We start from the raw sequence: 14960 nt of genomic DNA, 5'->3' as shown, positions 1-14960 counted from the left end.
ATCCCAGCACTTGGAAGGAGGAGGTAGACAGATCTCTGAGTTCAAGGCCAGTCTGGTCTACAGAGTGAGTTTCAGGACATCCAGGGCTGTTACACAGAGAAACCTCTGTCTTGAGCCTCCCACGCCCTACCAAAAAAAAAAAAGGCACATCCAGAAATGGTCCTCATGCCATGGTCATGGTCCCACCTGCTCTTCCAGACTGCCCAAGTAGTTACAAACAAAGGCCATTTGGTCAGGTGACATTTTAATCAGCTGGTGTCTTTGGAAAATAACAAGAACATGTGGCCAGAATAAAAAGCAGTGATCCAGGGTTGGGCTTTGGGGGAATGATAGGTTAGAGAGGGAAATCACCGGTGGCTGAAGAATCCTTGAGGATGGTTATATTTAAATGGCTTCATCCTACTTGGACCCCTAGAGAAACAAGAAAAGGGATAGTTATAACACACCTTCTGGACTGATAAGATCAATTACAGTTCACTCACAAGAGAACGCCAGGTAGCTGTCATGAGGAAATGTTACAATTGCATGGCTTAGGTGCAGGGCACAGTGAGAAAATCAGATCACACTAGTTAAGGTGTGACACCATTTTCATAAAAATGTCTCTATATGCTTGCAACATGTGTGAGCCTGAAAGATTCCTTAATGTGGCAGACATTTCGGGGACAGTACATGAACATTCTCGTTTTTTGGATCACTATTTATAACTTTATCAATGAACACTAGATTCCTATAATTGAAAAAGCAAAAAGAACATTTAAAACTGAAGAAATAGGCAAAGGAAGCAAAATTTTGCACAATAGTATACAGCCAGGAAGCAACAGAAACAAAAATCAGAGGTCTGACACCAAAATCTGTTCCAGGAAGGCTGAATCATGGTCAAGCAGAGCAAGACCCATGTTCAGACTTTCTCCCAGTGAAAATCAGAGCAGGAAAATGGGTCCTCAACAAAACTCTCAGAGGGACTTCTACACAAAGACAAACATCTACATACAGGACTTCCTCCCCATGTCTGTCTAGGACTGACATCCAACAACAGCTACAGAAGGTGACCCTCCGGGACTTGGTCTAAGGGAGTAAGGATGTGTATAGGATAGTTTTTTTGTCAACTTACACATGTCAGACCAAATGAGAAGCAAGTGGAGTGAGCAAGTTGGTAAGCAGCACCCTCCACGGTCTCCTCTTCAGTTCCTGCCCCACCTTCTCTTCAGGACTACAGAAGGAAACCCTTTCCTGCCCAGGCTGCTTTTGTTTACGTGTCCATCATAACAGAAGAGTAATGGGGGACGTGTGAGTAAGACAGCAGGGGTGTAAAAGGTGAGCAAAGTTTTATTCTTCACCAGGGCTGAAGGGAATTAAACCTCCTTCTCCTCAGTGGCTGAGGGCTTATCCAGCCTGTGTTGTGCTGGCACTGTTAACATCCCCATCTCAAGTTAATCTTTCCATTAACACATGGAGTATGTGCTGCTTGGAGGATTAAGTACAGAGATCCTTATCTCATAGGTGGGAGCTGGACCTGAAATCTCAGCCTGGATCATCTATGGCATTATAAGCCTCCAATCAGAGGGTACACCTAGGCAGAGTGGTGAAGTGTCAGTCCAAGACAAACCCCAGGTCTACTACTGCCCACACCAGCACCCTGTACTTAGTAGTTGCAAGACCCCAGGTCAAGAACCTTGCAGCCCCATCCATCACCTGCCAGAGCACTGATGGAGCTCAACACCTCAGGAAGGGAAAACAAGCACAGGCTGGGTGGGGCTCCCATCCTGAAAATGTGCTAGAGCAGGTGGAGAGATGGAGAGAGCTGAGATTTCACACAGACCCACTGGAGGGAACAAGCTTCAGAGTGGCATTGGTGGTCAGCTCTGCCTTGCAGCCACTCAGGGCTGGAGCTGGCTATTATCAAACACCATAAACCAGGACAGTGGAGGTGCCAGACAGGAGGGAGGCTGGACACCTTCCCAGATGTCAGAACTTGCTATTCAAGAATAAGACTGAGAGCAAGGTGAGAACTCTTTTGTTTTATCTGTTCTGTAGCCAAGGTCCAACCCATGGCAATCCTCCTGCCTCCAGCCTCCAAGTGCTAAGATTTTAGGCATGAGCCACGACACCAGGCCTGATAGATTATAACAAATTATAATCCAAACACCCTCCTCACCTTCCTCACTCCCTTGCCCAAAAGAGAAGGGTGCCCTAGAAGTAATCTCTAGTTTTGAAAGAATGAAAACACATGTTAGGGAACAAACAGGAAAGAAGACCCCAATACCCAAGAAAACGGAAAACTAGCCTGAGGTACTGCAAGTCCAGACACTCTAAACACCATGTGCCAAGAGGGGCTAACAGGTCTAAAGAGCCCCTAACTTGGAGCAGGAATCATCAGGAACTTCACTCAAATGATCTCAGGCATCCTGAGGTCCTCTTCAGCCCCAGAGCCAGGGCTCAGTGCTAGGCGGATGAACTGCTCGGCGTTAGTGTGCTGCGCTACTCCCTGCCTTCTGGAAGGGCTGTTTTGGTTTGGTTTTTCTCTAGGCTGCATGGTTGCCCACTGACTTGGTCTCACAGAGGGAAGAACACTTGAAGATGCCGGCAAACTCACTAAGATTATGGGGGTACCACTTTAAGTGCTCACTTGGACATCAAAAGTAAACAGGCCCTATTGTTTCCCACAGAAAACACAGTTAGCCAAAGCTTCTTAGCATGGCCCAGTAGTTTCCTTGGATGGGTGACCTTCTCCAGGGGTGACCAAGAACAGGTGAGCCAGCTGCAGGGAAGTCTCAGGAAGGAGAAAACAAGTTCTTGCTGGAAATATGGCAGCAGAATTTTCTGTTATGAATACAGACAGATGTCCTCTGTGCCAGGCCCTGTCCAATGAGACCTAGTCTTCAAGGGAGGCTCTGACCTCTGCCCATGTCCTCATGAGAAGTCACAAGAGCCCCTACCTCTACTCACCTAAAAAGTCTCAGGCACATCTTCTCCTGGGGAAATTCCTTGGGGCCCTCTACACTATCATCATGGCTCTCGGTCTCCAGGTAGACGTCCAACAGCACACATAGACGCTGCAGCTGGTTGGTCAAGAGCTGGTGGCTGGGTCGAGGGCCACAGAGCTCCTTATAGCACACGTTGACCTCGCTCTCCATAGCCTGTATGGGTGGGAAGCCAGCACCTCAGCATTTCCTTCCTAGGTATGGCGGGGCACACTGGCCAGGCTTTTACCCCAGAGCTGAGCCTGAGGGCACCACAAGAGCTACAGTTGGCCCCTGAGGGCATGTGCATGCAGGCACAAGCACATATGCACCCAGAGGAGCTGTACAAGCAGAATAGTACCACAGCTTTGTCCAGAGACCCTTGATTATCACAATTTCCCCTAAGTGCCTACAGCAGAAACACAGGACTGCAGGGAAGAATCTTAAGCCCCAAGTCAGAAGGTTTTCTGCTCTATGGCCATAAGGCTACCAAATCCCACCAAGAGGCGTGACTTTAGCAACAGCCTCAGCATCCTCACGGTCATTGAATCTGAGTGTTTCCGTAATGCTTCTGAATTTATTTACCATCTCACAGAAGCCCAAGGTGATGACAAGATTTTAAGGAAACTTTTTGTTTGTTTGTTTTTGCTTTTTTTTTTTTGAGGCAGAGCCTCACTATGTAGCCTTGGCTGGCTTGGAATTTACTATGTAGACCAGCCAGGACTTGAATTCACAGAAATCTGTCTGCTTCTGCCTCCCCAGTGCTGGGATTAAAAGGGTGTAGCACCATGCCTTGGAGGATACTGAGTGCATGAAATCCAGAATAACATGTATAAAGTGCTGAGTGAATGTGTGTTCTTGACATGAGCTGGTCGTGGCGAGGACCCTAACCTCACATCCATGCAGGTATGGCAGAGCCTTCCCCTTCCCCCACAAGGCTAAAAGGAATGGCAAAGCCTTCCCTTCTGCTCCAAGTGGGAATGCTGACAGTGTGTTCAGAAAATGTCAACCATTACTTTCAACCCTACAGATATTTACATATTTACTGCCTGGAGACTGCTCCCTACAGAGCCTGCTCCTACTGGGATTAGCTAAATCTGCCTCGTTGGTCCGTCTGTGCACCCAGACTGCCTCCACGTACTCTATGTAAGAAGCATGCTGGGTCTGGAGGTGGGCTACGGTTTCTCTAGTCCAGCACATCTGCTTCCAGGTTTCTATGCGTCTGTCTTTTCTTCAATCCCTCACGGCCCTCAGTAGATCCAAATCCCTGGAGTGGTGCAAGGATGCCGCACCCAGCTAAGAATGTGATCTGGTGAGTGGGAAAAGCTGTGGGCTCCGGGGAAATGGAGGGGTGAGCACATTCTATAAGTCCTGTCAGGTCCTTCCTGGGACTGAAGCAGTGCTCATGGCCTCCGCAGCTGCAGCCTTGGCCACCTTCCTAGGGGTTCTCCATGTTCCTCCTGACACACATGTGGGTCTTACCCGAATATTGTCATCATTGCTGTTGGTTTTCTCCCCTTTCCAGTTTAGACAGAGTCGGAAAATAGGTGGGATGGAGGAATAGCCAGGGTTCAACACCACAGCAGCTTGAAGTTTCGCTGGCAACAGGGGAAAGGGAGAAAATCAGTGACCACCCAGCTTCCCATGGTGGTCTACACACTGTACCCAAAGTCAACACAAATGTCTCCCATTAACGTAAGTGCTGCCAAGTGTATGGGTACTCACTGTTTTAGACTCTAACAGAACTGCCAGGTTGCTGAGAGTAAGGCATAGTAATTCTAGTTCTTCCCAAGATCTGCTTTACTTACCGGTATTTGTCAATGGATTAAATCTGCTCTCGAGAAATGTCATAATTTTTAAAACTGTGTGTGTGTTTGTGTGTGGTTGGTTGTTTGCCTCCACGTATCTTTATATCTTTTTACCAACATGTATACAGTGCCTTTGGAAGCCCGAAGAAGCAAATGCATTCTAGGACTGGAGTTACAGGTGGTTCTGAGCTGCCATGTAGGTACTGGAGATTCAACTCAGGTCCTCAGGATGAGCAGCCAGGGCCTTTAACCTGGCTGGCCTTGAACTCAGAGATCTGCCTGCCTCTACCTCCCAAGTGCTGGGATTAAAGTCATGCACCATCATGGCTGCCTTTTTTTTTTTTTAAGAATTTGTTGTTGTTGAGAGTCTCACATAGTCCAGGCTAGCCTAAAATTCAATTTATAACCAAGAATGACTTTGAATCCTGGTCCCCCTGATTCTGATTCCCAAGTAGGACTAGTGGCAAATGTTCCCGGCCACTCAAATCTAATTTACATGAGGATCTGAGGAAAGTGAGACTTCCAGAAACTTTTCTATCATTAAACAGGTACAAAAGCACAAGACAGAGTATAATCAGAACTGCCTAGTATAAAATCTGCATTCATAATCACTAAATAAATTATCTTCATATATTAATTTCCCCCAGTGATACTTCTGACCCCTGCTGTTGTTAAGATGAACGTAGGTACTGTGTGCATGTGTCTGAGTGCAGGAGCATGCCACAGAGAGCATTGGGCAGAGGACTGTTTCTCGGGAGACACTTCTCTTTTTCCACTTTGTTTTGAGGCAGGGACTTTCCCTTCCACAGCTATGGTACTTATTGGAGCTTCCAGAAGATTCTCCTATTTCTGGGACTACAGATGCATACCATTCCATTCAGGTTTTTATGTAGGTTCCTGGACTTGATTTGGCTTATACATATCACCCAAAGGTATTTATCCTAGCCTGAGCTGATTTCATAAACAAAAATAAAAGAGCGTGGTGGTCCAAACTTTTAATCCCAGCCCTTCAGAGGTGGACGAATTTGTGAGTTCTAGCCCAGCCAGGTCTACACAGTGAGTTCCACACCAGCTGGAGCTCCATAGTGAGACTCTTTCTCAAGAAGACAAAATATACAGCTGGTGAGGCAGCTCAGTAGGTAGGGGTGGCCGCTCCTAAGCCTCATGACGTGGGTTTGATGCCTAGAACCCGGAAGACTGAAGGAAAGAGCTGACTCCCCTCAGGTTGTCCTCTGAAACGTGTGTGTATGTTGCTTAGACCTGAGTGCACACACACATACACTAAATAAATGTAACAAAAACTGTAACAAACTCTCAAGAGTATGAGTAAATAAGCTCTCTTTTATAATGTTTCCAGCTTTGGGAATTTAATTTTGCTTTACTTATCTTATTTCTCTTTTGTGGTACTGGGGAATAAATCTAAGGCCTCAGGTTTGCTAAACAAGTGTTCTAACACTGAATCATATGCCTAGTCCAGGAATTTTACATCTCTCAAAATACTGACTAATAGAGGACCCCAGGCAGCTTGCTCAGCTCAGGAGTCACAGCCGTGAGGCTGGGGGACAGAATGAATAGGCAGTGCCAGGCTGCTGAGGCTGGGGTAGGAGAACAGCTGACAGCCCAAGCAGGACATCTGCATGGCTCCAGAGAGGAAGGGAGGTTCTGTTACCCAACCTTACAATCAGAGTAACAGCCCTACCCTTCTGTGTGGAGCGCAGATACGAGATATGCCCCTACAGGGAACTAAAACGAGAGATAAAACCAAGCTTGAGAGTCGGCCCGCCACCCCAGTGACTGCATGAGGATTCACCGACATGACACGTGTGTGGCCGTGTTACAGAACAAGTCCTCACTGAAAGAGTGGTTCCCTGGTCACCAGTGTCGGAAATCTCTACGGAGGATTCTAGGGTCTTTTGCTAGGCATGCGTGCTATTTGAGAGCTCCCCTTGATTAGAGAGCCCTGTGGTCAGTAGAGCGATCACCTACCTGTTCCCCTTTCAATAAGCGCCAGGTAGTAGAGATTGGTGTCCCCAGCCAGTCCTGCCTCTACTATGTCCTTAGTGAAGTGCAGTTCCTAGAACAAGAACCAGGGTGAACTGCTGCTCCCCTAAAGCCTCTGCCCTGATGGCGGGGGGTAGGGGTGGGGGGGACAGGAGCTGAGGGGTGACATGGTCACAGGGGCTGCAGTTCTACCTACCATGTAATCTTCATGGGCAATTATCACCCACTTTACCAGGCGAGAAACAACCTTGGCAGGAAAGAGGTACTGGCAGTCACTGGTAACTGGCACAATGCCATGTTCTAAAAGACAGCAAGGCAGGAGGCATTACAGGTAGAAATCAGGTAGCACAGCTGTGGCTTGCTGGAAGGCTATGGTGGCCTTGACACTTGTCCAGTACACCTGATTACTGAAGAAGCACCGGCTCATTATATACCAGGAATAGAGAAGCATTTCAACCTGACATCTACTTCATGCAGGACTATGTATGCCTGCGGTCAGACCCAGCACCTGCATTCACGGCACTTTATCCTTAATGCAGACATCGTCCAGTAAAACAAATCCCTGAAGCCACAAATAGCGTCAGTGCCTCTGTAGCAGGAACTGTTAATTAGATCAAATAGCTAAGAGGGCTGAGCTGACCTTGACAGAAAAACCCCAGCAGCGTTCTGTGTCAGTTCCCTGCTGGTGTCTCAGTAAACAAATACTCCAACAGGGAACACTCTGGTTGACAATCACCCAACCTTGGAAAAGTTAGCAATGCTGAGTGGGGAGCAAGGCCTGAGGGATAGGTGATGTTGCCCTGGAGCTCAGTGTCCACATGGAACCAAAGAACTGGCTTGGAGGTGGGAAAGAGGGGTCTTGTCTCCAGTTGGGTCCTGGAAACCCAAATGCCTAGCTTGACAGTGACTCTTAATACCCAAAACTCTGACTCCCTCCAAAACCTTACCCCTACCCTGCAAGTGCCTTGTAAATACCCATCGAGTTTTTACTAGATGAACTGACAGAAGCCATCCAGTTACCACCTAGACCAGTGGCTCATCATAATCACTTGGGAGCTTAGGGGAAAATCCAAGGGGTTCAGCTATACCCTTAGAAGCACTAGCTCAGTAGGTCTTAAGGAAAGGATAATGGGATGACCCCTGTCTAGCTACAATCAGTGAGCTGAATGTGAATACAAGGGTCCCACTGTTTCTCCCCTCAGGCTATATGGGGTACCAGCATAAATTAGACTCTCATTAAATACTGCCAAGTGCATATGAATCTGTGATGCATGGACCTAGGATAAGCTGCCTGGATGAACCCGTGAACTTGTGCCAATGGCTAGTGTCTTCTGGGAGGTCTGGCAGAAAACTGATGCTTCTGCAGGGAGCTCAGACCTCTGCCTGAATGGGCCTGCTGCTCTCCCCACTGGCCCTACCATCCACTGCTCAGTAAGGCTAGGAACAGGATTCACAGGTTCTGAGGGAAAGGAGGTGGCATTATTCCTATGTTGACTGAGTGGCTGTCAGGCCCTTCTTCCTGCATCAGCTTACCCAGAGATGCGAACTGTTTGTGGAGAGCCAGGCGAGACTGTACCCTGGTCTTCAGCAGTTTCATGGTGGTCTCCATATGGCTGGCGCTCTGTGAGTGGTCAGCTATCACCGTGTGCTAATATAGGGAACGACAGTGAAAGATACACGTGAGAGTCCCCTTTCCTTTCTCCAGGGACCTCCATTTCTCCTGGGACCAGCCAGACTGCCCAGCCAGTCCCAAGGTGGGTGCTGTGTGAGAATGACAGTATTTCTCTACGTAACAGGTCAGATGCTAAGCCCTGGCAAGAACACAAGATACTGGGGTCCCATGAGGCTGGGATCAGCTCCCGAGAAAAGGCAGGATTCTATAGTGTATAGCCCCTGGGATCAGCTCCCGAGAAAAGGCAGGATTCTATAGTGTACAGCCCCTGGGATCAGCTTCTGAGAAAAGGCAAGATTCTATAGTGTACAGCCCCTGGGATTTTGCCCATTCTCATTTGTAGCAGCCTTGTGCACAGGTCATTTCAACACATGAAGACTAGGGTAAGGTATTTTAGTGCCCTGAATGGATGGAGGTCAGAACACAGCCTCAAAGGAAGATTCTCTGCTAGATCACAACCCTATGAAGCTATGAGAGGCCTTTCTGGAATCTGTCTAGGAAGAGGAGCGCTTCAGACCCTCAGCCAAGAAGGTAGGGCCAGAGTACACACCTGGGGCTGCTCTTTGGGGAAGTGGAGGCCACCCAGCTTCTGCACCCACAAGTAGGGGTGACCTAAGTCAAGAACATAGTCTCTCAAAGTCAGGATGCTGCAAAAGAGAAGACAGAATAAAATAATTTTATGAGTTGGGAACACAGCTCAGGAGCAGAGCTCTCACACAGGCCCTAGGCTCAGTCCCAAGTACTGCCTAGCCCCAGGACACAGTCCTTCTGTGTACCCTGGGGCATTCCCCAGTGCCCCCAGACAGGTCAATCCCAGTCCACAAGTCAAACTCCTTAACTGTACAAAATCTCTACTTGAAACTTCATCTCCAATATCCCATCTTTTTCCCAAGAACCTTTGCCTCATAAAGCAGAGCTCGAAAAGGCAGCCATTGGCCTCTTCTCTGCTCTATCCGCTCATAAAATAACTTTTAAAATCTTGAGTACTCAAAATTAAGATGCCATTTCTTTTATTTATACTGTTTTGTTGTCTTTTGTTTTTGGCAGACTAGGGATGCAACCCACCATACCACTACTGAGCCATATCCCTAACCCTCATGTCCCTATATTCCAGATTTCATCTTTCCATGACATCCCTTTGCCTTCTATGCAGGAACAGAAAGATGTCCCCTGCAGCCCCAAGGTCCTCTGGGCCTACAAGGTCTCCAGTTTGGTCTGAACTAAACAGATACAGACACAGAATAAGGGAAGGTGGAAGTCTGCTTACTCACCCAACTTTATCAAACTGATACTGATTGGCTGGGTTTGGAGTTTTCTTCCCATGATCTCCAGGATACAAGCAGCTCAGGACCGAGTCAGGAGACAGCAAGTCTCTATAGAAGACAAGACTGCAGTGAGAACGCCAGTTGACAAGGTGCCTCAGAGTGCACCTGGGCATCTGCCAGTGGCAATGTACCACTCAGCTGTTAAGATGTCAACTACCATCCTACCATCTTTTATGTTGTTTATTTTTGGAAACAAGCTTTCTCTGTGTAGCCCTGGCTGTCCTGAACTCAGAGATCCGCCTACCTCTGCCTCCCGAGTGCTGGATTAGAGGCGTGCGCCACCACACTGGGCTCTACCATTATCTTTCATTGTCTGCTTCCTGTGCACCAAATCCTTTCAGTGCTTCAAGTCAGTGGCTCTCAAAATATTATGAAACAGAGAAGATCTTCATCCCATTTCTCAAGGTATAAACTCAAGGTATTGGAAGGTCAGACAGTGACATTCATGATGCTACCAAGTACAGAGGCCAAAGTTAGCACTATCTGATCAGAAAGAATAGCTTTTTTTTCTTTATTTTGTGCTTATGCGTATGCACTGTGGCACACAGAGAACAATTTTTAGTAGTCAGTGCTGTGAGATATGTGATTACACCGTTTAAAGACATGTCACTCTGATTGGCTTAATAAAAAGCTGAATGGTGAATAGCTATGCAGGAAGATGTTAGGCAGGACTTCTGGGAACAGAAGGGTCTTAGAGAAGAAGGCAGAGTCGCCAGCCAGACACAGAGGGAACAGACATGCAAGAGAAAAGGTAAAAGCCACGAGTCACGTGGCAGCACGAAGATGAATAGACATGGATTAATTTAAGTTATAAGATCTAGTGCGACAGGCATAAGCTATAGGCCAGCTTTTATAATTAATAATTAGTCTCTGTCATTTTTGTGAGCTGGTAGCCCAAAGAAAAATCCATCTACGAGTCAGTTCTTGTCGTCTATCTTATCGAGGCGGATCTTTCCTGCTTCTACCATGGCTCAGTGTACTCCAGCCAAGTTGGGCTGAGCGCTTCCAGCTGATTTTCCTGCCCCAATGCCCAGCTCACTGGGATAACAGGTACAATCATACCTGGCGTTTTACAGGAGTTCTAGGAATTGAACTCAGGTCATCAGGCTTGAGTACCAAGTGCTCTTACTAATAAGCCATCTTCCTGGTTCCTGAGAACAGGAGTCTTTAGTATTTTGTTTTGTTGTTTTTAAAATTCTCCCTTCCAGAATTATCCAGTGGGGCTGAAAAGGTGACTCAGTTGGTAAGGTGCTCGCTGCACAAGCATGAGTTCCATGTCCACATCCACATAAAAATCAGGCAGAGCGGCACACAGCTATAATCCCTGAGGAGGCAGAGACAAGGATCCCTGGACTTGCAGGCCAGCCAGTATTATCATACTATGTATCCTAGCCTGGGCACTACACAGCCCAGCCCCACTACCCTCAATTCAAGAAACAGCAGGATCTCCATGAGTTGGAAGCCAGCCTAGTCTACAAAGCAAGTTCAACGCCAGCCTGATCTACATAGCAAGTTCTAGGCCAGCAAGACTACACAGTGACACCCTCTCAAAAAGAGTGTCCTCAAACTGCTCAGTCAATGAAAGACCCAGCTGAGATGTGGAACTTAGAAGAACCAGGATCTGGACTCCCTCTGCTGGGAGCATGGTCAACTGCACCCAACATGCTGCCAGGCAGTGCAGCACCACCCAGCACAGGCTGCAGCAGCCAGAAAAGAGTGTAATAAACCTAAATGCAGGGTCTACAGCCAGGAGAGGCCTCTCATCTGGCAGAATGGGAAGGGACGGGCAGAGCTCTGCTCCACTACACACTAGGCCAATGCTTTTTCGCCTCAGTGTTCTTTCTCCAGTTGACAGCAGGACCAGGCCAGGCAGGGCCAGGCCAGGGCAGTGATCCTCTAAGTATAGGTTACTTTACCCCCAGGTTCTTTCTGTTCTCTGTTCTTCTTCTCGAGACTGTAGAAGAAGACTACCATGGTCAGGGGCTTCCTTGGGATGCTGTTGCTACCTGTTTATAGTCTTCTACTTACCACCAAGTTAAGGACAACCCTAGGGAATGAACCGAGCTAGGAAACAAAAATCCTGGCCCCTTGGGACAGAAATGGGAAAAGAAGGGCCAAAATTTGTCAATTTGGTCATGTCTCCCTCATTCATGCATTTACATGCATTTTGCTGGCTATAAAAACCTGTGGATCTGCCAAACAAGCAAATGTGCTGTTATCACTTGTTTATCTGCTGTAAAGAACTTCACAAATGTAAATCAGAGAGCACTTCTATATCTCAGGGATGTGCCAGGACTCCCATGTCGTGGGGACACAAGAACATAGGTCAACATGGCAAAGGAACCTCTCATAGTCAGAAGGAGGACTGGAGAACAGGGGCTCTCACCACATCCCCGCCCACGCGCCATCCCCAGTGCCTTCCTCCTACCCTGCACTGATGGGGGTGATCAGCTCAACGGCGGTTGTCACTTTGGCTTTCACTGTCATGATGTTGAGGTTCATGAGATAGTAGAAAGTCAGATGAAGCACACTGTTGTCTGGAGGAGCAGGGAGAGAAGAGATCATTTATAAATCAACACATCTGAGGCCAGGCGTGGTGGTGCGTATAGTTAATCCCAGCCTTGGAAGGCAGAGGCATGAGGATATCTAAATGCAAGGCCACCTGGCCTACAGAGCAAGTTCTAGGACAGCCAGGGCTACACAGTAAAGATGCCACCAACCTCCATGTAAAGGATAAACTAAAAAAGCACGACTCCATGTAAAATGAAAAATGGTCAGAGAGACAGTTCAGAGGATAATGGCTCTTGCCACCCGATGGTCTCAGCTCAATTCCTGAAACCCACATGGTAGAAAGAATCAATTCCCACATGCTGTTCTCTAACGTCTATATGACTGCTGCAGTGGTATGTGCATACACGCATATACACACACATACATACATGATAAATATGCAGTAAAAAAATATAAATAGGAGATTGAAATATTACAGGCAGAGTCTCGAGCTTACTGGACCCTTTGCACCAACAACTGGCCAAGCTCCTCGTAGGCACTATTAGAATTAAGAATGCAGTCAGACCTTTGCATTTCAGATCAAGCAAGACAGACAGCGGGTGCCTTTTCAGCATCTCCTTGCGTTTGTCATCCAGCTGAACCCCAAGGGTGGGTCGACGCCGTTTCTGGACAGAGAAAATACACAAGCATGAGCCATATGAATCTCCCTTTTGCATCTCTGTGTCTCAGAACCTCAGCACAGCTGCCTGTGACCTTTTGCCCCAGGTACCCAGCTGCCAGACTCCTGTCCCAGCAGACACTTATTCAGATTCTTCAGGTTGCTTTCAGGGCTGTGCTCCTTGAAAACACCATCGTGCTGCGATATTCCCAAATCAGGAAATGGGGCTCACCGTGGTCTGCTCCTCCTCAGCATCGGAGTCACTCTCGTCATCTGAAGACACACAGGGAAGGCAGTGAGAAGGGAGGTAACTGCATAGGCTCCCTAAGAAAACCTCCACCACGGGGACTGAGGGGCCCACCCAGACTTCCTTCAAATAAGGAGTGAGTAACCGGCTGCTTCTTACTTGGTATAGAAAACATAATGTAAAGAAAGAATGACTTAGAAACCTACCAGCCAGCCTGGTTTTGTTTTGTTTGGTGTGGTGGTGGTGGTGGTGGTGGTGGTGGTGGTGGTGTGTGTGTGTGTGTGTGTGTGTGTGTATGTGTGTGTGTGTGAACTTGCCCATATGAGTACTGTAAACCCAGCTCCTGATGTGGGTACTAGGATCAGAACTCAGATCTTGATGCTGGCAGCAGTATTTCACCTGCTGAGCCATCTCCTCAGCCTCCAGCCCTGCTTTTCAAGAGTCTTTGAAATGTCATTTCTATGGAGCATAAAGCCCTTTGTTGGTGGCACAGTGGTAAGAGCAACATAAATAACAGTAGCCGTCTGTATAGAGGGCTGCTGTGTATCCAAGTCAAGACTGTTCTTTCATGCAGCCCACACAACAGGAATGAGCGGAATATGAGGAATTTATAAGATATATGAGGAATTTATCATTTTTTTTTAGGAGAGCCGGGGCACTGAGACAGGGTCTCAATATGTCACCCTGGATGGCTTGGAAGTTGCTTTATAGACCAGTTTGGCTTCAAACCTGTGACAATTTTCTTACTGCAACCTCCAGAATTTGGGTATTATAGGCATTAACCTGTAACTCTTCCTCAGGGTTGAAGTGCTGGTGAGTGCTAGGGATAAAATCCAAAGGCTGCATTTCGTGATTCTGGGAACTGAGTTCTCTTGGGCCTACCCTAAAACTGGCACTAAGGTCAAGCCTCCTGCTACACGGCATCAGTCCAGCTATTTAGTATCCTTGAGTGAGGTATCCCAATCCCCATGTTACCTTGAGAGTCCTCAGGGGGCTTGAAGAGAGCTTTGGCTTCGTCCACACTGCCTTCAATTGCCACAGACAACGTCTTATCTGGAGGTGAGAAAAGGCCTCTTGGGAAAGCTGCTGGGAGGTTGCTGAGTGCAAGCCAACACAGCAGCTGTGTTTTCTCAACACCTGCCCCCGTTCCTTGCTGACTGAGGGGGAGGGCAAACTCACTCCACACAGAGGAAGGAAATAGGAACTAAAATCTGTTCTCTATGGTTCACTAAGAACATAAAATCCAGAGTACTGCTTCGCAGCTACACATCCCTGAGACATGCAAACCCTGGGCTTGTCACCCCACAGCCTCTTCCACCAACTGTCCTAAAAAGTTCTCTCCCAGAAGCCCACACCCATCCACACCCCAGAGATGATGGAGCACTCTTTGTAAAAAGGTCTGTGTTCAGCACTGTCTCGTTTTACAGCGCAGCAGAGAAGAGGAGGTAAGAACATGGATGCTACAGCCTAGTCCCAGACCTGATTCCTGTCCCACTCATTACTGGATTTGTGACCTGGAAGGGAACTTACTGGTCTGAGGCTCAGTTTCCATAGCTAAGAAATGGCGACTTGGAAAACAGCAACTGTTAGTTGAGTGGTAGGAGGTAAATGAACTAAGGCTTAAATTTTTAGTTACATTAGTTTTGGGGGTGAGGAATGTAGCACAGAAGAGTACAATTAACAAGCATAAGGCTGTGGCTTTGATCCCCAGCACCACAAAATAAATAAGTAAATGCATCCTTTAGTCTCACGATAACTGAATGGGGCATACTATTATT

The 14960-nt window shown here is 47.5% G+C and overlaps 1 protein-coding gene across 4 annotated transcripts in view; it reads right to left on the bottom strand.

The window, feature by feature from the left end:
• Positions 1-227: 227 nt before the first annotated feature.
• Positions 228-14960, bottom strand: part of Thoc5 (THO complex subunit 5) — a 34100-nt gene continuing 19367 nt past the window's right edge. For all 4 annotated transcript variants that reach the window (XM_075944147.1, XM_075944149.1, XM_075944148.1 and 1 more), the window contains 12 exons: positions 14158-14235; positions 13168-13208; positions 12843-12942; positions 12195-12303; positions 9713-9814; positions 8992-9088; positions 8303-8417; positions 6966-7069; positions 6755-6842; positions 4443-4558; positions 2947-3137; positions 228-411 (listed from right to left, as the gene is read on the bottom strand). In XM_075944147.1, coding sequence (XP_075800262.1) covers positions 348-411; positions 2947-3137; positions 4443-4558; positions 6755-6842; positions 6966-7069; positions 8303-8417; positions 8992-9088; positions 9713-9814; positions 12195-12303; positions 12843-12942; positions 13168-13208; positions 14158-14235 — 1205 coding nt within the window. In that variant the 3' untranslated portion in view covers positions 228-347. The remainder of the gene's footprint in view (positions 412-2946; positions 3138-4442; positions 4559-6754; positions 6843-6965; positions 7070-8302; positions 8418-8991; positions 9089-9712; positions 9815-12194; positions 12304-12842; positions 12943-13167; positions 13209-14157; positions 14236-14960) is intronic.

Source organism: Microtus pennsylvanicus, chromosome 12 (assembly GCF_037038515.1).
Source record: "Microtus pennsylvanicus isolate mMicPen1 chromosome 12, mMicPen1.hap1, whole genome shotgun sequence".
In the NCBI taxonomy this organism is placed as follows: domain Eukaryota; kingdom Metazoa; phylum Chordata; class Mammalia; order Rodentia; family Cricetidae; genus Microtus; species Microtus pennsylvanicus.
The sequence above is the reverse complement of the archived record's forward strand: the minus strand, read 5'-3'. Positions and strand labels throughout refer to the sequence as shown.